This window comes from Anas platyrhynchos, chromosome 15, assembly GCF_047663525.1.
Source record: "Anas platyrhynchos isolate ZD024472 breed Pekin duck chromosome 15, IASCAAS_PekinDuck_T2T, whole genome shotgun sequence".
Taxonomy (NCBI): Eukaryota; Metazoa; Chordata; class Aves; order Anseriformes; family Anatidae; genus Anas; species Anas platyrhynchos.
Genome location: NC_092601.1, coordinates 14,874,010 through 14,898,570, shown reverse-complemented (window position 1 = coordinate 14,898,570; position 24,561 = coordinate 14,874,010). Strand labels below are relative to the sequence as shown.

The 24,561-nt window shown below is 44.4% G+C and overlaps 1 protein-coding gene across 10 annotated transcripts in view; it reads left to right on the top strand.

Annotated features, from left to right (window-relative positions):
• MAD1L1 (mitotic arrest deficient 1 like 1) overlaps window positions 1–24,561 on the top strand; it is a 347,495-nt gene that overhangs the window by 240,935 nt on the left and 81,999 nt on the right. For all 10 annotated transcript variants that reach the window (XM_038187038.2, XM_038187039.2, XM_027469053.3 and 7 more), the window contains one exon: window positions 19,152–19,342. In XM_038187038.2, the coding sequence (XP_038042966.1) occupies window positions 19,152–19,342 (191 nt within the window). The remainder of the gene's footprint in view (window positions 1–19,151; window positions 19,343–24,561) is intronic.

Here is a 24,561-nt window from a genome sequence, read left to right as displayed (position 1 = left end):
AGTGTAAAGAGATTGTGCTACTAATCTTCGGGCAGCAATTCCTTCTGCTAGGCAGCTCTGGAAGAACTAAAACCCTCTCGTACCTGTGGTAGTGCAGGTGAGCTGAAATCAGGGCTGCATTAGAGAGGCTGGCTGGCTCACGTTAACTGCCGGAGCATGAGGTGGGGAATGATCTCTGGGCTTACTGTGGCAGCAGCAGAGGCTGTGTCTGCATTAGCCATCACAGTTTCTTACACTTTTTAGTGCAGGTCATGGATTAAGTATTACAACTCGAGTCCAGTCCTTAATCTGTAGCCTTCTGAGGAAACCGGACTACTGCTTATGGTCAGACTGCAAGCTGAAGCAGCAAGTGGAGCTGCCTGTGTACAGCAACTCACAGTGAGCCTTGTATCGGCAGAGTTGGAGGCAGCACCTCAACAGGCCTGCAGATAACAGGTTCACCCCAGCTCATGTATCTTTAATGTATGATCCCAGCACTCGTGCTCCTGGATTCAGGAGTTTGTCCCCACGAAGATCCAGGTAACATGCTCTGCAGTGGGGTGGAGTTGGAGCAGTGAAGCTTCCTTGGAGTGCAAGGTGTAAAACAAAACCAACAGACCAGCCAAAGAGACACCTACAATCCACCATCTCTGAGAGAAAAGACACCGTTATCAAGTATCTTATGGTGCCAGTGTATTTTTTGGCTATTAAAAACAGTTATCCTCAGAGATTTATATGTAATGTTAAAATGAGGGAAGGTGGGGAGCAAACTCTTGCTGTGCATAATTACTGTTGGGTACTGCATGCACTTTCTCTATTATTTACTTAATCTTAAATGCCAGATGCTAAAGGGCACCAGTATCAATTAACTGCCTAATTAGACTTGCAAAGAAATCATGTAATTTAGTTATAGGCGAATAAACAACAACAACAAGACCAAAAAACAAATACAGAAGCTCAGGGATCTCTTTGCAGTCACTTTTAAAGCTCCCTGTGTACTCGGTTTTCATCACTTGCCCCAAACTTGTTGGAGCGCACCATATCGAGGCAGTTGCCTGGTTGTAGCATCACTTAGTGCCGCACTTGGTGGATTTCGCCGCAGCTTTCTGCATTTCTCTCCAAATTGTTTTAATTGAGTTCAGATCCAATGCTCTGTGTGACAACCTGGGAAGTTCTCTGACCAACAGTGAAGATGTCGCTGCCTCCTTGTGACCTGCATCCTGCCTGCTGCACGCTCTGGGTAAAGCCTGGTGAAGCCTGCGTGCCATCCCTGGCTTCTGCTGGGGTGACTTTTGTGGAGAACCCATTTTCTGTTCCGCACTGTTTAGCATGCAGCCAACACAGCACCATATCTTCAGCAAAAAGAGCCCTGCTTGCTTCGCTACCAACTAATAGGAAGCAGTGCGCTTTTATTCCATTAGTTCCCACTCATATTCAGAAGAGTTTTCACAGGACTGAAGTGCGTTCCTTTTTCTTTCATCAAGGCCTGCAGCTCTGTCTGAATCTTTATCTTGCAAATTGCCTTAACAGAGTAATAATCAATGCCTTGAGCTCGTGTGTACACAAAGTTTTTCCTCTCTGTAGGTGCTGCTGCCTTCCTGACTGATCACTCTTCTGACGTTGCTATCGCTGTGTCAACAGCGTGTCATTTAAGTGCCTTTGCAGCATCCCATGTTTTACAACTTCGCTTTCTTTCTGAGTGCCGAGACGCTGGAAGCTGCTGATGTATTTTTTTTAGGTGGCCTGAAACCTTTCTGAAAACAAGGTGGTGTTCGGTTTCTCAGAGCTTTGTTCTTACTCCGTGCCCGTGCTGTCTCAACATTGCTCTCTTCCTTTCTGAAAACAAGGCTTAGCCCTTATATAGTGCTTTCTTTCTTCAAAGCACTGTATACACATTAGCTAATTAAGTATATATAACATGCCCTAAAGTATGATAACAGAAAACTGCAGCACAGCATTGAAGTTTCCAGGCACTTGATCCAGTGTTCAATCTGATTGAATCACTAATTATTTTTCAAAATGCTGTGCCTAATGACATGTATCAGGACAGGATGATCAGAGTTGCAGCCAGTAGCATAAGAAGCTGCAGCCAAAGAGAGAGGGGGCAGGCAGGTAAGTTCTGTGTTATTTCTGGAGTTATTTTGAATGTACCCACTGAGGCAATAAACAAAACAACAACAAAAAAAAGAACAGGAGCTGCAGCTTTTGGATCTTTCCTGTTTTGATATATATAATCAGCTCCACATTTCCTGTTGAAATGTTCATTAAAATTGCAGCCCCTGTGATTATGCAGCTGCCTAATTCAAATCAATAGGGCTCCTGAAACAATTTCAGATATTTTTAAATACTGCTGTAGAACTTCCTTGTTTACAGTGTTATGATTAAGTGACTTTTTTCTAAGCCATCTAAAGCATTAATAAAAATCTCTTTAGCTTTTCTCCATTTTTTTTTTGCTCTGAGCAGCTGCAAATAATGCAAACCTTGGTTTATTGCTTTATCTTAGTGCAGCATGTATACTTGTGTTGATAACTAAATCAGAAGCCCAATTACACAGGTTCTTTATAATTCCTAGTAAGCCGTAATTGACTTCTTTTGTTTTGGAATCTTAATTCAAATAAATAAAATTAATAGAGCAGCAAAATGAATAGTACTGGGAGTACAACAGCCATTCGTTGCTTCCAGCTCACAAACTCTTGGATGCAACAGTTGATAATGCCCCAAAACTTTGCTATAACTGACACATGGCTATCCGGAGGGAAGATTGCAATGTTCAAAGGAGCAAGATACTTCAGTAGATCTCATGCTGGTAGTGAGGTCATTTTAGTTGTACCGGAAAAATGCTTTCAAAGTATTTTCAGTTATTCTGTTTTGGAATGTTTCAGAGTGATGCTAGGGTTCTTGTGTGTTTGCTTGAATGACTTCGAGTTATTAATTTTTCACTTTTTGTAATAACTGTAATCCCTTTCACTGTTTCAAAAGCCTTGGCACAATTCTGCTATGTTTAAGTTATACACATTTCAGGAAAATACCTAAATCAAAACACTGTGGGAGAGAGACTGGGTGAACGAGCAGATGTTTACCATCTCTGACTTCGGTGGTTTAGAAAAAGCAAACATGCTTCTATAAAAACTCAGCATGGTAAATATATTTTAGTTGCCTGTAGTTTTACACTTCGCCTCCCTGTGAAAGCATTTTTTTTTTCTTCTTTTGCTTTTATTGCCTCACCCCAGCTGTAGTTAACTCCCTTGTTTGCTTGGTTGCACCTCCCCAGGGCACCAGGAGCGGGTGAGGAGGTCTGCGCAGCTCAGAGCTGGCTCTCCTGCTTGCCTAAACCCTCTCTGAGCAATTTGCTGAGCTGCTGCTATGTCAAGCACTGGGGTGGCTAGGTATGAGCAGATGTTTTAGTGCCATAATGTAGTTGAACCCAGCTGCTATGCCAGCACCATCATGGAAATTGGCCTGTGACAGTATAACAACATCCCTGTTCTTAAATGGGGGCATGAGATGATGTGCGGGTCTAAGGTAGCTAATGCTGGTGGCCGTGTGAATCGTATTGATACTGGCTTAGGAGGCGAGTAAGATTTTAAATGAACTCTTGATCTTCCAAATGTACTTGGTGCTGAAGAAGTAGGATTCAGCCTGTGGGACAGAGAAGTGAGTGGTGGTATTGAGATACCCTCCTGGGCGCCTTCTCAGTATTCAGGTCTGGTGAACCTATAGCAAGTCAGAGATAAAGGCTTTGGTTGTGGACACGGGAAGGGAACTGGTTAGAAGTGGACAGGAAAGATCAAAGTTTTTTCCTATTTTCACAGAAAATAGATTGAATGTGATTTGGCCGCTGCACCTTAATGGGTAATCCCCACTCAGAAACTCAAATGAAAAGAAAAAATCTATAAGGCTAGGGATAATGCAGAAGGATTTTTGCAGACTTTTCTCAGATGTAGAGTGAGCTACTGAATAGCACAGCCTTTAATGATAACTTTTTCTTCGAGTACAGGGCTAATTCATTGATTTAGCCTGGTTGGGTAAATCTATTTTTTGCTGCTTGCACATCCCGTGCACAGAGACCTTTTGTGCATGTCATTTTTTTCCTTTCCTTGCGCCTCAACGTGCATTTTTCCTACATGTCTGGCAGACCTGTCCCAGCAGCACCCTTCATGCCAGCAGCACGGTGCCCATGGCACTCAGTGTCATCGATCCCAGTGGGACAGTTTACACCAGCAGAGAGTGAATCTTCTCTAAACCTAAAACTGAAACGAATCCTTCTCTTGGAAGACTGTAATGGAAGGGAGCAGATGTGTGTGCTTGCTCCCTGGGTGTGGTGAGTGGATGAAGAGTCAAGGCTACTAATATAGTATGTTCTGTTCCTGTACCAAAATACTCCCTTTGATGACTAAGCACCACGGGTCTTGGTTTCTGGTCTGACCTTGTTTCAGAAAGGCCAGGTGCTGCGTCATGGCTTGTGTTTGCTTCAGGCAGGAGTTGGAGATGGAAGAGTTCAAGCAAGGCTGAGAAGCACGGAGGATCTCCCAAATGAACAGGCCAGGAAAAAAGGGATCAGGAGACCGTACAGAAGGAATGCGGGTTGCAGTTGAAAAGGAAAAATTGTGACTATCATTTGAGCCCGCTACAGCAGTTGGTGTTGGCAGGGCTTGCTGCGATAAGCATGTCAGCCTCTCAAGGGATTCCCAAAGTGCTCTGTAAACTTCACAGCTATACAAAATATATACAAGGATTGCTTCATCCATCACTAAAACGCATCCGCAGCTAGAGCAAAATATGTAACTGTTTAGTGCCACACAGGAGGCTTCTTTAGGCAGCAAGTGAGAAGTGCCTTTTTAACCCGAAAGCGCAGGAGGGATGGACCTGGATGCCACCTGGACAGGACGGGAGGCCGATGCTGCAGTCCTTGCTCTTGACCCCATCCCAAAGTAAAAACACGCTGCCAAGCAAACACTTTGCCTCTTCTGTAATGGTCCAGGCCTAAGTTTCTTATCCCCTCTGAAATTGGTGTATCCACAGCAGCGTGCTGCCTGCCGTAACCTTTGCTTCATTCCTGATTCAGAGGGTGAGTGGCAGCTACTGCATCCAGAGGCTGGGACCGAGGTAAAGGCCAGGATTGTGTCTACATACATAAAAGGGAGTGTAACATCTTCTTTCTGAAAGCACTGATAGCTGGAGATGTAAAAGTTCACGTTGGTGACTTCTGTGGCCCTTGATGTCAGGGATGTGAAGCAAACAGACAGGTAGGAGAAGGCAGCTTCCCAGCTGGGGAGAATCACGTCAAGGAACTGATAGAGTTTAGGAGATGGTGGGGACCGGTATCCAGACACTGTTACTCTCCAGGGTGGAAAAAATGTTTCTGCCAGCAAGAGCAGACAATGCCTGGGAGCAATTTGAAAAGCCAGGCTAACTCTCATAGCTTGCTGGCCTCCAAGATAAAACCTTTACTGGGTCCTGTATCCTACTGTACAAATTTCCTGCCTCTGTTTTTTCCAACTCATGCTTACTTTCTACAGTTTCTGTACCTCCAGCAACTTTTGAGCTAAGTTCTTCAAACCTTTTTTCCTTTTGTAGTTTGACTTGTGTGCCAGAGGACCGAATGCATTGCATCTGTAGGGAAAGACAGCTTCTCCTTCAAGACATGGGCTTAGATACCTCTGTTGCATCTTAAGCTGAACTATTCTGCCTCTGTTATTTGGGATTTCTCAACTGTTAAAACATTTCAGAACCTTTCATTAGTGAAGGGCCATTAGGTTGACAGGACCAGTTTCTCAGTCTCCCGTATTTACTCACCTGCATCAGCTATGCTGAGCATAATTATAATTATAATCCACTGGGTCGCTTGTGCTTCATCAGGCTGTTTTTCTCGTTTTGCCTCCAAGGCTTTGTTTCCTTAGAACTTTGCTGTAAAGCTATTTTTTTTAAAGCCATCAAATTTGACGCTGAGCTATGAATTTCACTGTTAAACAGGAAGATATCACAGGTCTGTGCTGTGATTCAGCAGATTCTGCGTTCTCAGCCCGGGCTGTCACCAGATCAGTGCTGTCGAATTAAGGAGCATCCTTGATTCCCTTTTCCTGAGCTCCCCTATCTGTAAAAAGGAGACAGTGCTAATCTCTCATTTGCGTAACTGTGCAATGTTTGTCCAGCACTTCAAAGATGCCAAATACAATAAAACTGCCAAGCGCCGTTTCACTAACGGTATTTATGATTTACACCAAAATGCTCATTTTTGTGCTAAAACAAGATCACCTGAAAGATACTGCAGTTGGATCCAAACCAAGGAGGGGGAGGAGGAAACCATCTGTTACACAACAGCAAAAACGTTTCAGGGCATTCGCCTGGGAAGCTCTGGGTGACGAGTTTGGAATATGAAGGCTTATTTATATGGATGGAGCTAATTTTCTCTAACTTATTCATTTTTCACTTAGGGAATTACCTAATCTTACAAGAGAGTCTAGGAGGAAAGATTCATTTATTCTTTGTCTCATTCAGCCTCAGGCATGCCTGAAGATGCTCTGCCTCTTCCAGTTCTGCTTTTTTAACTGATTCTATTAATGGGGCTTAAAGATTTTCTTCTTCTGGACGAAAAGGGTTAATCTTTCTCTTTCCCTCTCACCCTTCTCCTCCTCTTTTTCTGGAGAGTTCTTTTTTTGGCGTCTCTGGCTCTTTCTATCATCTTCTCCCCCTAATCTGCCACTATCTGAAGAATTCATTACATTTCAAATCAGAGGCCTTGCTGCATACATTAGCAGGTTTTAATAGACTTGCCACGACTCAAAAAGGAGGAAAAAAAGAGAGAAGATTTAAAACTCTTGTCTTGCCGAAAGCAGACAGATTGACTCAAAAATGACTCAGTCAATAAAAGATGAGTTTTGAAAAGGCTTCCCTCCGCTCAAAGGGAGCTCGTATTCCAGCGAATTAGGTTTTTCTAAGCCCACTGTCAGAAATTAATAATACATACAGCATGTAAAATGGATTTAGCCCTCTACAGCCTTATACAAACATATCTTTGACTTGCTAAATGTGACACGACTACCAGGATTTTCCAGCCTTTATCCCAGGAGTTTGTCATCTCTCCAGAATGGTGACCTCAGTGGAATTTTTAGGCACCTCAAAAAACCCCTGCTAAATGAGATTTTCATTAAGAATATGTTTCGACTTCCCTCACCCTTTCTCTCCAACCAAAACCCCATTGTCAGAGCATTTTATTATTACTAATTTTGGTCAAAATTATGCCAAACCTCTAGTTTTGACTGTCAAGCTACAGAGTCTGTTTACGAGGCTCTTTCAGTGTTTTTTCTTCGAAGGAAGAGATGCTGAGCCTTCGGCATTGTAGCAGAAATCTGTCTTTTTATTTTTCCCCTGCTCCTGCAAAAGGACCTACAAGCCATTAAAATACTTCTTAAAAAAAAAAAGAAAGGGCTTCTGCCTAATTAGATCTACCCACAAGTATTCTCTTGTGATTTGAGGCCTTCCCAGGTGGCCTCGCTCACCTTGCTTAAGATAATTTGAACAGCCAGCTGTGAAATCAGTCACTGCTGCTGTGTGTTCCTGCACTGAAGTCCCTCAGTTCGGTAGGAATTCAAGGTGCTACCAACTTTAGCCTGCTCAGCAGTTGGGCTACATCCTTTTTTCAAGCTGCCTTTGCTTCTGCATTTGGGCAGAGCTCTAAAGATCCCCAGAACTTGTCTTTAGTGGACAGGTCCATGCAGCCTTATGGGTGGCTGTGTGCTGACTGCATTTGTCCATCTCTTGTTGTTTTCCCATTCTTCCAAGTCCCACTTGATTTACATCTCAGAGTGCTCCACCCAGTCCTGAGTTCTCTGTTTTCCATCTGAAAATCTTCCTACTCCCTTATATTACAAACTACCCTTTAAATTAACTCTGCAAAGTCATTGCATGTCCTTGCCTCCTCTTGGATCAGTTCTGTCCCCGGCTGTATTGTGCTGCGTGTTGCCTCTGGTGCCCTGTGCCTGCAGAAGGCATTGTGCGAGCGTATGGCAGCAATGTGCAATGACTCTGGGCTGCACCTCCTCGATTACGGAGAGAAACTTATTTAAAATGGTGATGAAGAAACAAACATGCAAAATGGCTCTGTTTTGGATCATTATGTGCTGTACAGATGTTTCTCAGACTGGAAATGGGCAGAGCTCATCATTTTTTAAAAGTGTTTATAGGTTGTATGCAGAAACCAAGCGTGAGCTGTCGACATTATACGCCCTGAAAGTGAAGCAATACTTGTCTGTCCCATCATCACAAACAGGAAACGTGCTGGCTTTTCTTGTGCTTCTCTTGGTCCGAAGAATAGATTTCTGAATGTGAGTGTTGAAGTTCAGAAGAGGCTTCTATCAGACTAAACAAACAACATTTTTTCATAGAGATGAAGATAACAAGCTGCTTTAGTACTAGCAAAAGTACTTAGTAAGATTTTATTTTTTTTTCCCTGCTGCTTTTATCCCTGAGGACAGACGTAGGTTTTTGGTTTTTAATTTTTGACATACAACTAGAAATGACCTGTCTTCAAAGCATAGTTTTGAGTATTTAATAATTGTTTACTTGAAATTAGGTAGGGCCTCTGTTCTTTGTCCCACTTCACTCCTGAACATATTAGCCAAGCAAATGTTGGTTCTTGGGTCCTATTATAAGATCAACCAGGAATTACACAGTAATCTCAGGAAGAGAAAACCTGTCTGCCTTGCAGATGTTTACTCCTTCATGCTTAAAAAGTGTTGAAAGAACCAAATATGCAAGTCCCAGAAATCAGCTGGATTTTTGCAGTTGGAATTGGAGCTTGAGTTGTTCTTCCTCAGGGTCTCTTATTTATATACATACAAAGTTCCTTCCCAGGATAAGTGTCCAAAGTTAATGTCCTGTTGTTTCATGTCATAATCTTTTAGCTTTTACTTTTCTCCTAAAGATGTGCTCCTAACGATGATATAGAGATGAAGAAAATTGAAGAGAGCAAGATTTGCTCTTCCTCTAGTTTGGTGTTTGTTTGCAATTCAGTTCATTTTTTAATCTGTTCTGTGTACTCTTGACTTGAAAAAGGAGTTTTCCCAGTGAATATTATGTCGCTTTACCCTCCAGCTGCTGTGCTGGGACACAGCCACCCAATAATCTCCTTGGGAATAATTGCTGGTGTATTTGCAGATCATTTTTGTGAAAGGTGACAAACTGCTTGCCACAATGAGATGTTAATAACACAGAGATGCCCTTTGTTTGAAAGCTGGTGCAGAAATTACCCCATGCAGTTGTTGGAAAGTCAGAGCTGTAATGGTAAGAAGTGGGGAATGGATCCATTCATTTGCATATAATTCCAGGGCTTTTGTGTCATCTTTTGTGTAAACCATACAATTTCCGGCGCCGTAGGGGATGTGCGCTCATAATGCAGAGGACAGGAGCATGGGCGCGCTCTCAGCGTGGAGCAGGGTTAAGGAGATGTCATCCACTGCAAAGGAGGGGGTAGAAGAGAAGAAAAAATGGTCTGCAGGAGCTACAACAGGCATGGATATTTAATGAGTCTGAGTTGTCAGACCAGCTCAGGGGAAACTGTACATCCCGTCTTACCATCTGAGCAGTTGTCAGAAAAAGGGAAGAATCTGCCTCATTTCAGGTGCATGTTAAGCTGAACTTTACCCACGTCTACCCTGAACCACAAGAGAGACCGACTGCATGTTCTTCTTGTTGCTCTTGCAGACAGAGGCTGTTCAACTGTCCTTTTGCCAGTCGCATACACTGAACCAAGACGGACATCTTTCTCTTTGACACCTAAATGAAACTCTCCACACTGCAGCTGAGGGCTTTCTAGCATCCTCCCAGTGCAGGTTTCTCACTTTCTTCATAAAGAGATGATTTTTTTTGGAAGATAGATGGCATAGGTAACTGTGTTGCCTTGTGATTTAGAGTTGGAGAGGTCCATAAATACTCCTTTTGCCTTTTTTCTTCCCTGTTCCTTCTCTAGGAAGCTGGAAAGTCACTCTGAGTAGCCAGTCAGTCCCAGTGATGAACTTAACAATTACAGCCTTAGTGCCCATCTTCCAAAATTTCTAATAAAATTGCATAAATATTTAATACCCAATTACTAAATATTTAAAAATTTAAAACTGAACTGGTTTGAAAGTTAGCAGGTGATGAATAATTCAGAATTGGGAAGCAAGACTCAGTGCTTGGGCTGAGATGATGTTACCGTTCCTGTCTCCCCACCCAGAGATGATTTTGGTGGTCCTGCCAGTCTTGGGACGCTTTGTGGGGATTGCTTGGAGACTTCAACCCTTCCCCTCTTGCTCAAGAGCATTAGCACGTGGTTAAGGGAAATAACCCTCCCTACCCATAACAACACTTCAGGCTCCTGCAGTGGAAATAGGAGCTCCAGAGGCTGGGAAGAATGTGATTGAAAGCCTGGTTATCCAGGAGATGGCTCTGTTTCCAAACATCTTTCATGCTCCAGGGAAAAAAGATTGCTTGTCCTTATGTCTGTGTCACGTTCCTGCATTTTTGTTATTTGAAAGCCCCTTTTCCCTCGTTGCTGTTCTGCTGCTCCATGCTGAACCAGCATTTTGCGCTGCTCCAGCAAGATCATCTTTAAAGGATTGTTTTCATAAAGTGGACACCAGAAAATGAAGTAGAACAAGAAAAATATACCAATAAAGATAGGGCAGAACCTGCTATCCTACGGGAGGAGGTCCAGGGCACTAGAAGAGTGCACAGAGGAAACGTCTGGTGTGGGATTGAAGCAGAGTGAGTGTCTTTGGGGCCTGCTGCAGGAGCACAGAGCAGAAAGAAGGGCCTGGGGAAAGTTTGACTAGTTGGCACCAAGAGGGCTTTCAGGCCAAGAGCAATATATTTGCCGTGCCAACACTTCAAAGCACTATTAAGGGGATAAACACGGGGAAAAAAAAGAGGATTGAATAGGAGTGAGTGGAGGCTTTTTAGAGCTTAGTTTTCTTTGGAACAAAAGACATAAAACAAACTCCACAATCTTTTCCCATTAAAAACACAAATAAGGTGGCATGCTGCAGAGCCTTGCCTTTATCAATTGCAGTGCAATTGTGTTTTCATCCCTGCTGACTGGGTAAAATGGTGTGCATTTTTCCTCTCAGTCCTCTGCGACCCTCCAGCCTGCCCGCGTGCTGCTCACAGCAGAAGCGTTTCCATTAGCCCGGGCCATGCAAACAAACGAAATGGCAGGCTGACCTTTTAGCAAAGCTGTCTTACCTAGGGGATGGAGGCACTGGGCTTTGTCTCCAAAGTGAGTTTTGGAGCCGGTAATGGGGCATAATGTCTGTCAAGAGGAGAAGGTAGGAAGGGATTTAGCCCAGCGCAGCAGAGCCCGCTTATTTACAGCCGCTCTCGGAATAATCAGGGAGGCTGTGGGGTTTGGAGTTCAATCTGTGCATCCCAAATAAGAGCCAAAGAATGCCTGTGTGATGCCCTGTCCCATCTCGGTCTGTCATATGCCACATAGTTATTTGATAAGCTACTTTACAAATAGTTGGAATCTCTTTAATGTTTATTAATTCTATATTTAGATCCATCTCCCTGTAAAGTTGGGCTGAGTGCTGTGAGCACAGACTTCACAACGCTGGGGAGAGAGTGGGGCAAGATAGTGTAAGTAACAATCTTGGGGACTATCATCGAGTCAGAATAGTATTTCCATAACTCTCAACATCAGGATTTTGAACATGGAAAGTTCCTGGAGTCAGAGCAAAAGGGCTGTGCTCCTGGGGAAGTTCGAAATCACCTTTTGCCAGTGGAGAGAAGCTCCCGTTTGCAGCCTGCATGGCCATCGTTACATGGTAAGATGCAAAGTGCTCTCTGAGGCGTGATGGAATATTGTCTGCCCTGCAAGTTGAATGACTGTAATTCCTGAAAAAGAAGTCTTCATTTTGAGAAGGAACGAACAAATATTTCTGGAACGTTTTCCTGTGTTTGTTTTAATAACAGATGTTTGATGCTGTTCAGAGGTTTAAATAGCATCTAGTGTTTTGGGGTAACAGCAACAGTGGTGATGTGCCAATGGAAACAAGATCATGGGCAAGCACAGGGGAGGTGATCAGGCAGGGATAAATTTGCCTATTAGATGCTTCTGCAGACCACCCCGTGTAATTAACAATGCGTATTATATACGTTAATTATATAGTCCCTAGGATTAATTCTTGCATTAGACACTTGAGCAGTTTCAAAACCACTCTTTTTCTTAGAAACAGCCAAGTGGAAAAGCGATTCTCCTTCTTCTGACAGGCCATGCAAGTTATGCTCCTGTTCTTGCTACCAAACGTCCCTGAAAACCCACAAAACCCCAGTTACTTTTTTATATTTGATTACTCCAAAATAGATTACCTGGAACACTGATATTTGCTGCCTTGCCCTAGATGCAGAAGATAGCTGCTCTCCTGTAAACTTAAGCAGCACAATGGATTTGTATTTTTAAGGTGAGGCTATTTGTTGTGTCTGAAGTTAATGACTAGCTCCAGCTGACATCACTTTGTTCTGGAAGTGCTGTTGGGCTGTAATTGCCGTATGGAAGGGAAGCGTGGCTAGAAGACTTTATCATCATTTGGGGAGGGGCAGCAGGGAGATGTCTTCCTGGCTGCTTCACGATTTATGACCAGTGTAATGATCCTAACTTCCAAGGGGTTTGTGCCATATCATACTAATTGGTGAAATCCACCTTGGGCACTAAATAGCTCTCTTGAGGTTAATTTATCCTGCGTCTGGGGTGAATGTTGCCATCCCCAATGAGGTCTGTATTGCAGCAAGCAGGCTGTTCGCATTATTTAAGCCAGTAATTTTAAAGCTACCCAGGGTCTCTTTACACTACTCTGCGCTGCCTGCACTGAGTTCAACATGGATGCGCCACAGGGGGTGACCGAAGAGCTGAGCCAGGCTTCCAAAAGCTGCCTTCTTTCTTGCCTTCCCCTGGTCCAAAACACCTCTGCCAAGGATGGGGAGGACAGGCAGTGAGGTTCCAAGCAGGGATGTCCCCTGGGACAGCCGTCTGCCCCATGGGGGTTCATCTGGCCAGGCGGAGTCCTGAAGAATAAACATGCAGGAAACTTTCTTGGTGGAGAGTTCTTGGGCAATACAAGAGCCATGGCGGTGGAGACGTGTACTTGTAGCCTGCTGCCCTCAAAAACTTTTCCCCAGGCTGCTGGAAGGGGGAAACTGGTGGCTGGAGGAGGGGGCCAGGAGATGCACTGAGCCATATGGTACATACACAGCTTAAAAATAAACCCACGCTGACTGATCAAATAAATACCACTTGGGCTTGAAATTGAACAGCCAGTGCAGTCTGTTGAATATAAAACTGCTTTTACCTTTAAGAAAAGTTGTAATTCATGGTTGTAATGTCACAAATTGCAAGTTTCCCAGAGCGCAGCTTGAGCCTGCCAGGCCGTCGGGTCGGTGAGCGTGGCAGCGGGCTGCGGCACAGGCGGATGGCGTGGTCTCACTCCCACACTCCCCTACCCGTCCAGAGTGTAAAACACACCTATAAAATCTAGCAAAGCGAATTTTATTTCGGGAGAGCAATGGTCATAAACCTGCCTCTATCAGAAAACGCTCGGCTCCTCTTCTATTAGACTTTATTTAATACGATACAATTTATTTTTATATTTTGTCCTTCACAGTATCACCGAACTCTTTTCAGGTGGTGTTCATCATAAACTAAAGCTGAAGGGGAAAATCTCAGCTCGGAGTTTGAGCAGGGGAAGGACTCGAAGGATTTCAGATGCAGTGGGGTGGCGTTGGAGTTGCAACGAGTCAGCCGGGAAGGACAGCCCTGCACTAGGAGAATGTAATTCAATCACAGTTCGGAGGGGTGCAGGTGGGGTGACTGATGGGGGATGCTGCATGCCAGGCACGGCGATATGGAAATGAAGAGAAGCAGCTTGTGGAGGTGACGGAGAGAAAGGGTAATTGTGGCCTCGCTGCTTGGAAGAGAGGAAACAGCACATCCTGGTCCCATCACGGACCCTGTGAGAACAAACCTTGTGGGAACTGGCATCCCTTCTGTAGGCTGGAAAAACTCTAAGCAGCCTTTTGTTTAAACAGAGCAGGGTTAATAAATAGAATGTGTTTCTCTCTGTAGCAACACTGGGTAGCATCTGTCAGAAGTCTTCTGTCAGGGTCGACAGGGACAGGGATCAAGGTGGTGCGAAATATTTTATCCCTTATGTTGTGGAGTGAGTGACCCCCAGACATGCTAGCAAGGGAAAGTAACCTTTAATGGGGAATTAGAAAGGAATTCAGGCCTTTCTAGGACAGAGAGATATTAGCTGGGATCACAAGTGAATTAATGCAGCTCCATGGCTCGTGGCATCTTTGAGGATGGGCAGAACAAATTTCTGTTTTCCTGAAAAAGTCATTTAACTTCATGCCACTTCTGGCATGCTGAGAGCCACATTGTTTTACCTCTTTCCCTGGGGAAAAGGTTAAGTGTGGATTTGGTTTTCTTTGGTGTAGAGACTGCTATTGCTATTGATTGACCTGGCTGAACTCAGAGCAAGAGCCAAAGCTGTGGTATTTCCAGGCAGCTGTGAACGTTTTCAGATGTAAGAAGTGTAAAAGCAGTGGAATAAAAAGCAGTGACATTTCCAGTATGAGAGACCAAAAAAGCCCACCTCATATTTTATTTATTTATCCAAAATAGTTTGAATTATTCATTAAAGTCGATATAAGTGTGTGAAAATACAAGGTGTTTCAAGAAGCAGCATCATTAGGAAGAAGTTGATCATTTGGCAATATTAATTTTGTAACAGATTAATGATTTTTTCAGTGAGGATTTTCGTCCCTGACAAACTGCCCGTGATGGGCAACTTTTTATGCATACTTGGCCTGAATACCAAGGAGACTAGGCAGGATGATTTTGAAATATTTTCCCTTTCTCTTTGTTCTTCTCCTTGATTTTTTTCCCCCAAGCAAAGCAAACAGCCGGTCATTACGCCTGACCAAGGTACAGCCTGGCAAACCTTACGCCTGTTTTCTCAGTTCCTATTTGTTTCATTAGCACTTCAGTGAGGGCTGTTTCGTGGTCCCTTCTCTGGGATGTTGGATGTTTACGGTGTGACTTCCCCCAGTCCTGGTTTCCGCTGAGCACACCTGCAACTTCTCCTGCCTGTCTTGTGCAAGCGAAACAGAATCGAACACAGGAACTCCAGCGAGTGCTCTAAACACAGGCATTCGAGTTTTCAAACACTGTCTTTTAAAGATATAATTAAACCTAATTCTCCAAATGTTGTGAAAGATCTCGAAGGATGAAGATGTTCAACATTCTGTAGGTGGTAGATAAGAGTGGGTGGGAACAGCAACGCTGTCATCAGAAACCTGCTCTGGTAACGCACCTCGACCCGTCCTGAAAGGATCTGCCTCTGCTCGGTCGCCTCTACAGCTGTGCCTGAAGCGTTTCTCTGAAATGTGCTGAATTGCACTCTGCAAATTATGACTTTTAAAACAATTTCTCCTGACTGTGCTAGAAATGTGGCCAGAATTAGTGGTATTAGGTGAGGCTTAAGAATTAGCGCCATCACGTCTTTGAATTGAGAAGCAGAGCAAACAATGAGCTGCCTCTTAGCTTAAGGTCTTCGCTTCGTGGGGGAAGCATTAGCAAGGTTAATTACAAGTCACCAAGTCAATCCACGTGCTGCTCGTGCAGCTCTCCGGCCACTGGGAGTCTGCGGTGCCGGGGCAGTGCATGGGCAGGGCCACAGCACGGAGAGGCTGCACGGGAAGCCTGGGCCTGAAACTGGGCACCCAGTGCCATTTTGGGCACCTGAAGTGCCTGAGAAGTTGGCCTGGGCTGGCTGCTGTGAGCCAGAACCTGCAGCAAATCCCTCTCCTGCAGAAGCATGGGGGGAAGCCAGGAAAATATACCCAGGAATGCCTCACACTTGGGTGGCTCTGTTTCAGCAGAGGGACCCCGGCCCACATTTCTCAAGTCTCCACCTTCCTGCCATGTTGCACTTCTGTGAGCCTTCGTAACTCGGCTTCTCGGTGTGTCAGCAAAGCCCACAGAAGCAATCAGGGAGGTAGTCCTGAGGGCTGTCCCGAGTTAATTTGGAAATAGCCCCTAACTGAAGGATTTCCATAACATAAACAAATATTGCAGGAGGGTGAGCATCAGCAGTTGCTCCAGCTGAGCTATTGATGACTGCGATTTAATTGGGCGTAAAGGAAGAGCGGTCTTTGTTCCCTGGTCGTGGTTCAGTGGGCTTTTCACTGGGGGCAGCTGTGGACTTAAGCATTCCTGTCGTGTCCCCGTGCCTGCCTGTTTACTTCTGCCCCATCCCCAAGCTGCTCTGCTGAAGAAATACTGCTGGGGAATTGCTAATGGAGCCGCCGAGCCGATGACAAGGCTTCCTCCTGTCCCTGACTGGTGCTGGCACGTTTGGCTGTGTCTACATTAGCAGATGCAGAGTTCAGCCCCTCATGCCAGGGGCTAACACTGGGCATCCCTAACAGGGAGAGGATGCTTTTTAATGCAGCTGAATTCCTTCAGCCGGGACAGCTGATGTGGTGAGACACCAAAACTGCCGCAGGAGCTGGAAGGAGGGCCGGGAGGAGCATCAGGAGGAGGTGTGGGCACGATGCTTGGAGCAGGGGCTGGTCAGCCCTCCGTTAAATCGGAAAGCTCAGGGCTCCTTGCATAACAGACTGATCGTAGTCACAGCACGTCCTTTTTCACCCCGAGGGTGGCGGAGGAAAGCAGTTGCCATCGTTTAGTTGGTGTTTGAGGTTCTGATGGTTGTAATCTGAATAAGGCAGTGCTGTTGGGTGGGTGATAAAGCTGCGACCCAACGGGTGCCGACGGTGCTCCTGATGGCCATTAGAAACGCCAAGTCTGGGACGAAACAGTGGACAGGGCACTAACTCTTCATGAATAATGTAGGCTGCTCAAGGAGTCCATGAATTAGGGTGCCATCCACCCCCAAGGTTATAAAAATCAGGACAGGCTGCCTCCAGGATGTGGTAGAAAAAGGCAGATTTACTTTTCCAAGGCTAGGCTGCATTTATTAGAAAAAAAAATCAGTATTGGACATGTGAAATATATTAAAGCCAGTGCCATCTCTGACAGCGGCTAAACATTATTTACCCGTGCAATGTGGTCACTGAATTTTTACTTTTATATACAGGATTTTGTCCTCAACAGTTGCATCCTAGGAATGCAAAATTGAATGAAGACTGTGAGAATATTGAGGTCAGAGTCACCAATTAACCTCCTGATTTCAGAGGCTGATTACTTGATTAATCAAGGGACCGGACCCAGCTGAGATGATGGGAAAAAGGCTGAAACAATCCATGGAAGGGCTGAGTTAATTGCTCGTTGATAAGTTTGGTAGGAAGGGGAAGATGGGTGGTCAGGAAAGATACAGCCATTTCAAACTCATGAAAAGGGGCATGAGGAAGCCCCAGCCCTTCGAGCTTGTGATCAGGACTTGGATATTCGTCTTACGTCCCCCAGCACCTGGGCGTTTCCCCTTACATCAGTGTGTTAATGAACCAACTGGTACGTGATGTTTCCCAAGACTTGTTTGCTCCCCTTGATAAAGCGAGATACAATTAGGAGGGGAACACCCAGAGCAAAGGAAATAGTTTCCCCATACATCATCTCTACAAGCAGCTCTGGAAGGTAGAGCTGAATTAACCAAAGGTAAGGAGTTGGCCAGCACTAACTCGCCCCGCTCGGATGCTGTGACTCAGAAGTAAAGGGACGTGCACTTCTCTTTAACCATTAAAGAGTTTCTGTCCTTGCCTGGGGATTAAGCTAAATTGGATTAAGGCCAGAGTACTTCTGAGCAGGGCATCCTCAGTGGCGTTTAAGGCACTTTAACTTAACATGTTGAATTATCCTTTTGTCCCACCTGGAGTGCCTCGCCAGAGCAGTGCAGAAGATAAGAGGAGATTTGCCTCCTGCCAGTGCTCCTGCAAGCCCTGGGAGGTGGATCACAGGCAAGTCCACGGGCTTGCCGTTGTCATTCTTTCTGTGCTACACTTGGAAGGCTGATGGAAACGCATTCGGGCAAATACTCAAGCAAAAACTTTTCCAGCAAGGCTTGTGAAACAAGAATAATTCAGCACGGGCTGTACCTGTTTCTTTACCCAAAACCCATCGTTGATACCCAAGCAGGCACCTTGCAGTAAAGTTCCAGCTTCCCTAGTGGTGGACCCTGAAGTAGCTGAAATAAAGCCATATGGCCTACGTGTGCTGCAATTATGTCTCTGATCACAGGACAGACAAAGCCGTAAACCTCATAATGACAAAGAGATAGCTGAACAAGGAAGTCTATTTGTTTGCTGTTCAAAAGTCTTTTTTTTTTTTTTTAACCCTGGACTGCGGTGTTGATAAAACAAGCTGACTTGGGAGGCCTCTCTAGTGTATATTAAAGTAAAGCCAATCGTTGTAATTAATGGGGGGATAAATCGAGGTTTAATTACTCAGAAGGCACCTTGGGTGAAAGATTCATGGTAATTGTTGTGTATCCTCTTGAAGGATTCACACTGCTGGCAGCTCCCTTTATAGCAATAAAATGCAGGGTGAGTGGCAGGCCGTCTCCCAGGACCTCTCTTTTAGGGACTAGTCCAGTTAAGGTAGCAAATGGAAAGAGACAGTGGTACTCCTCAGGCTTTTTATCACAAGAAAAGCCCCTTCCCAGATCTTATGGGATTCCTAAGCAGTGTGTCAATTTGAGATCAAAGCACGTGCAGTCAAATCAAGTGTATGTTGGAGGAGATTTCCCTTACAGCCAGATCCCTCCTGATATAACGGCACAGAGGCACGTTTGTTGCTATTTTTCCACTTTCTTGCTCCCTGTAACATAACACTCTTCTCTTGGGTTCTGCGTAGAAAATAAGATATGTGCATGTAAGGAAACAGCTATAGCTTTGAATTTTGTAGTACGTTGTTAAAAGGCTGGCCGAGCAAAAGAAAAATCCATCCCACTAAGACGCGTCTCTTTTCCTCATTCCCCAGTTTATTATCTTTTGGTCTTCTGGGGCCGGGAGGAGAAGAATCTAGCTTGCCTGTTTCTTTACTCTGCCTGCTTAATTCACTTTTTAAAAATTTAATTAACCTTTTCAATTCACTTGGTTTGGCTAGCATTGTAAATACAATGCAAGGTCTTTATGCCAATGACGTATAACAAAGTACCCGCATTTGTTCCCCTATATAGAGCTGAAGAAGCAAGTGGAAAGTGCAGAACTAAAAAACCAGCGCCTGAAAGAAGTTTTCCAGACCAAGATCCAAGAGTTTCGCAAGGTCTGCTACACGCTCACAGGATACCAGATCGACATCACGACTGAGAACCAGTATCGACTCACCTCCATTTATGCCGAGCACCAAGGAGACTGCCTGCTCTTTAAGGTAGGTCTGCATACCCCTTGCTGCTCCTGCTTTTCTGGGTTTGCAGTTTCCAGCATGACAATGTACTTGTTCTTTCTCAGTGATTAGACTGGAATATCATTGCCCCCTGCTATATGACAGCTTGTTCTTCATGAGGGAAGTAAAGATCCTTTCTTCTTTTAAAAAACTACTTTAGAAGGTTTGGCATCTGGTCTCCAATTTATGTATCAAAGTGAGTCAAGAGTAAAGAGAAGAAACTATATATGCATAATACTTAAGGCACCTGGCCTTGCACTTCACCTTTTTATATTATTGGTTATTGCCACGGCAATAAGACCTTATGTAACCGTCAAGGTTTCATCCGTACTTCACTGTATGTCCTCACTGCCTTTGCAATCCTCTCGCTTGCCTGCGTGTCATCATCTTGTCGTTATGTAAATTGGTATCCCTTTAGAGCAGCAACTCATCCTTGTGCGTGTGAAGTGCCATTTATCTGAACAGCCCGGATGAGGAGCAGTAACAATCTGTCTTGAAGGAGTCTGATACCGTATTGGTCTAGCTAGGTGGTCTGAGGTTGGGCTGGGGCTCGGTCGGTGGTGTTTTTCTTTTGTGTTACCTTGCAGACAGCCCATTTGGGCTGATACATGAGAGAGCTGGGGTGTGACATTAGACTCATCAAGCAGTTAAATCAATCTTTACATAGATTTACATAGGATGCCCACAGCCCAAACTTGTGGGAGAACTTTCTGCTTCTCAGTGGCAAACACAATTGGCACTTAAAATCATACCTGCTTGCCACTGACCCCTCCCTGGGGTGAGTAAGGAGGATGAGGATTTTGGAGGTGTTCGATACAGGAGAGGAGTGTACAAGCAGAAACTGGAGAAGTTTGGTTTCTGCAGACCTACCGCTGTGTGCCGCATGTGGATTGCTGCAGTGTTGTTTTTTTTTATATAACAGGACAAATATTTTCCTGTTCTGCAACTATAGAGCCCCAGAAAAAAAAAGAAACCAAAACCACCAAATAAAACAAGTGAAGGTATTATAAGACAGCACCTAGACTCCTTAGTAAAACTAGGAAAATGTTTCCAAAATAGTTATATTACTTGGCCTTATAAGGTTTCTGGACTGAGAGAGATGACAGCAGGAAATCTCACTAACCTGTGGAAGGATGGTTCTCCTGGTTTTGTCCTTGTACTGTCCCTGAATCCTGAAAAGACTTCTCTGCTGAGGTGGTGCAATGCCATGACCTCTAAGGGCCCTGGAGGCCTGTGTTCACACCTGTATTGTTACACGCTTGGTGAATGAAACGTTTGCAGATCCCCAGAGATATCTGTTGGACGCCGTGGCAGGACAGTACACCTAGTAGTAGTTTCTGTCCTGTGTCTCATAGGAGAGATGGTTTGTTTGGAGAAAGTTAAGAAAACAAGAAAATTGCATATTGCCCACCTGAACAGGAACTGGCTTCTCAGTAGCAGATCTCCAGTAGGATCAAATTGTTCTTCTTGTCATGGCAATAGAAATAATTTATGTAGAGGACAGTGAATGATCAGGTATGGATTCCTCTCTCTAAACACTGGTTTTGCTTCCTGTTCTTCACTCAAGGCTTATTCCCAAGTATATCCAGAGGATGGAGGTAAGTGTCACCAGGTAGAACAGCGGTCGTTTCAAGATCTCATGTTTCCCAAATGCAAGAGTGGATTGCTTATTGATTTGTGGAATTGCTTTGCTTCTCATACCTCACACACCTCTTTGGGTTAGAGGAGCAGACTTGCTAATAAGAGCCTGATCAACAAAATCTCAGACTCTTTCTCAGTGCTCAGTAAATCGCAGACAATTCCCAAAGTCTGCAGCTTAGAATAGCAGTATAAAATAAACAACAAATTACTTCCTCGCAGAGTCCAGGCAGCTGGTACTCATGTATGCACTGAGCCTTGCATCCTGACTGTGGCTTTTCCATGAGGTTGTGTGTTTATGCTGTGGAATTTCTGAGCCATAGCCGACTGTGGGTGTTAGTGTGCATTTCATTAACCCAAGGAGGTCAAAAAGCAGGGAATGCTATTTGTATTTATTCCATTCAAGCAATTTATGGAACAGAGTCTATACAATTAAACCGGAGAAGTCCCCTGGTGCTTCACAAGCGTCTGTAGTTTGCCTGTAAACTTTGGAGCATATTTCAGTAGCACTGCTGGTGGCATTTAATTTTCAGTGAGGAGCTATTATAATGTAACCCCTTCAAAGCTAAATGAAGATGAAAGATGTGCTTGGTTTTTCCAAGCAAGGTATGCTGGTACTGGAGTAGAGCACATTATCTGCATGCTGCGTGTGTCCAGCCAATTTGCATTAATTGGAATTACAGCTTCAATGAAAGGGTTAATCACAGAGCCATGCTGAGAATGCAAATGCCTGCATCCGTAAATGAGCACTGAATTCCAATGAAACCGCATCAATATTTATTGGCGATCCCTATGGATGCAACAGATGAGCTCATCAACTTGAAGGATATTCCAGTGATTTTCAGACCCTGTGTGAGAGTGCGTAGGCAGCAAGGCACATCTCAGATTTCACAGCTCACTCTCACTTGTTTGCTCTTTTTTATTCTTTTAATTAAATGCTGTGGAAAGTAGTGTACAGATCCCTCACCAGGAGTTCAGGTTCTGATGATTTTTGTGGGAAGTAATGCTTTATAGTTACCAGGTTACTTGACAGCTTCGCATTCTGTTACTCTTGCTGATATGTTAGATGTATTGGGCCACAACACGAACTTTGCATTCGGCGTAATGCTTAGCTTGTGAGTCTAGGCCAGGCCACCCACAACACAGACGAGAACTGTGTTGACTTTCTTTGTAACAATCTATTAAAGATGTCTGTTAAAACAAGCAAACATTTCTGGGGAGCCTTGAAATCAGTTTAGCCAGCTTGGAATTAGGCAGTGGCAGATCAGGACGTCGTGAATGGGCTGTGTGTACTTTGTGCTGTTTACCCTTGTCTCTGGGTAGATCCTGAATGAGAGTGAGGAAGTGAGGTCTTTAGAAAGGCAATGACAATTGTTTCAGACAAAGAAAGTCTTCTGGTAAACAGAAAGACTGGTTAAATTTGGAGAAGAGATGATTTGGAGACAGTTGTACAAATGAACAAACAGTGGAGAGAAAGTAAATCGTGGGCTTCTCTTTCTGCGTGCTCAGAGAACACAGTCCCAGCCAAAGCATCCAAAGCCAATCAATTTAAAATTAAGCGTGGAAATCCTTTGAATTTATAGACCTTATGGCTTTAAGGTACTGCTGAAAGCAGGAGCTCAGTAGGTTTTCTGAACTGGTAGGATATCTTTGTGGACTAATAGTAATACCTAGATTTACATTAAATATTTGCATTTACCTTGAGCAGGGACATGCAGAGCTGCCTGCTTTGAGATGCTAAGCCAGCTCCTTATTGCGGAGGTTGGGAAGAAAATTCCTGTGCATACTGGTCATTTTTTTGAGTTGTCTCTACATGTGGTTTTGCTGCTGCTGTATCTAACATTGTTCAACTCCATCCCCTGAAAGTACTTGGAAATGAAGACTTCAGTGAAGAGGAGACAGCAAGAAAAGTCCTTAGGGTCTTTGATAATTCATCGTGCTTCAGGTAAACCACTTGGACTGTCACGGCACGAATGTGGAGCTGGTCACTTTTGTTGATAGGATCCCAGGCTGAAAAGGCAATCGATCTAATCCGGTGTAACAGCTGTATGGTATCTGTCAGCGTTTGAAATCTTTCAAGTTTCAGGTTCCTTCATCTTCTCAGAAGGGAGTGCTTAGATTTATCACCAGTTCACGTGTATATTTTCTGGGCCTAAGTTATTTGGTAAGGGAGTTAAAACAGGCTCTTCTCAGTATCGTGGTGGTGTGTTTGAGCTTATTAATTGTCCTAGCCAAAAAGCTGCATTTAGACAGCTCAACAGCTTATGGTTCACTGTATTTCCTATGTCCTCAGAGCCTACTCTTCCACAGAACAGAATTCTGTCTGCTTCCAGCTCTTGCCTGTGTTGTTATTTTCTGCCAAAATTATCAAATGGAAACACAAACACCAGCAGTAGTTCATTGAAGAGCATCCCCAAGATGGTAGGCTTCATGCCTTGAAAGAGAATACCCAAGATATCAGACAGCAAATAAAAACACAAACACCATGACACAGCGTGAGAATGTTGCCAGCCGCAGGGCTGGCACTTCTGCAAAATAAAACCTTTATTGGTGTCCAGTTGGATTGGTAATACGGTAATAAAACAAACAGCTTTTTGCAACCTGTTAAATTAGCAGCCAGTACACACACACTGTCTGACGCACACCTGTTTAAGAAATTGTGTGAAGAGTTGGCTTGCAGATCCATTGGGGGAACTGTCACTATAAAAACCCCGGCTGTGGGCTGCAATTTGGAAGAGGATGGTGGGCGAGGTGGCCTTACAGCAGTTCCTACTTTATTGTATTCTTCGGAACAACAGGAGCTGAATAGAAACCTGAGGTAGGTGGGTAGATAGATAACCTCTTTAAGTTTTCCTTACGTCATTTACTATTAAATCAGCATTTCTCTCCTCAGTCTTGCTTTGTTTGCCCCATCGCTTGTGTTCCCAGCAGTCCTGTAGACTCTGTGTTGACAAGGTGTGCAAAATGGGACAGGGCGGTTATGCAGACGAGAAGTAATGTTTAATTGTCTTTTTTGTTAAGGAGGAAAATGAGGATGGATTGAACAGGAGCTCGGAGGCTATTTTTCAAACACAAAATGATGCTGACAAACTGCTAGTTGAAAGGGGGAGACAACACTGAGGTGGTGAAACGTGCAGAGGCTGCTGAGATTCTGGGGCAGCCTTAGTGTCAGGTTTGGCACACTGCACCACTAACAAGGGACATCTCCAAATAAGCAGGAGGGTTAATGCAGGGATTGCTTTTACTTGCCTGAGTGATCTCGTTTGGTCTCGGAGCTGACAGCTCTGTTGGGATCTCTGGATCTGAGTCCACATGCGTGGCATACCTGCGGTTTCCATTATTTGCTCCTTGAACCCAGCAGAGTGGCGTTGAGAAGCGTGTTCTAGCTGTTTGTTTCTCTTTGCATCTCTATCTTCTCCCCTCTCCTCCTCCTCAGCCTTGATGAGTCTCGAGAGGAGAAAGAAATCACAATTTTGCTAGAGTGCCATCCTTCCAGCAGCCGTCTCGCACTCCTGCACACACAATCAAAAATCACAATGGGGCTCATCGGTGGAGCAGGCCAGGCA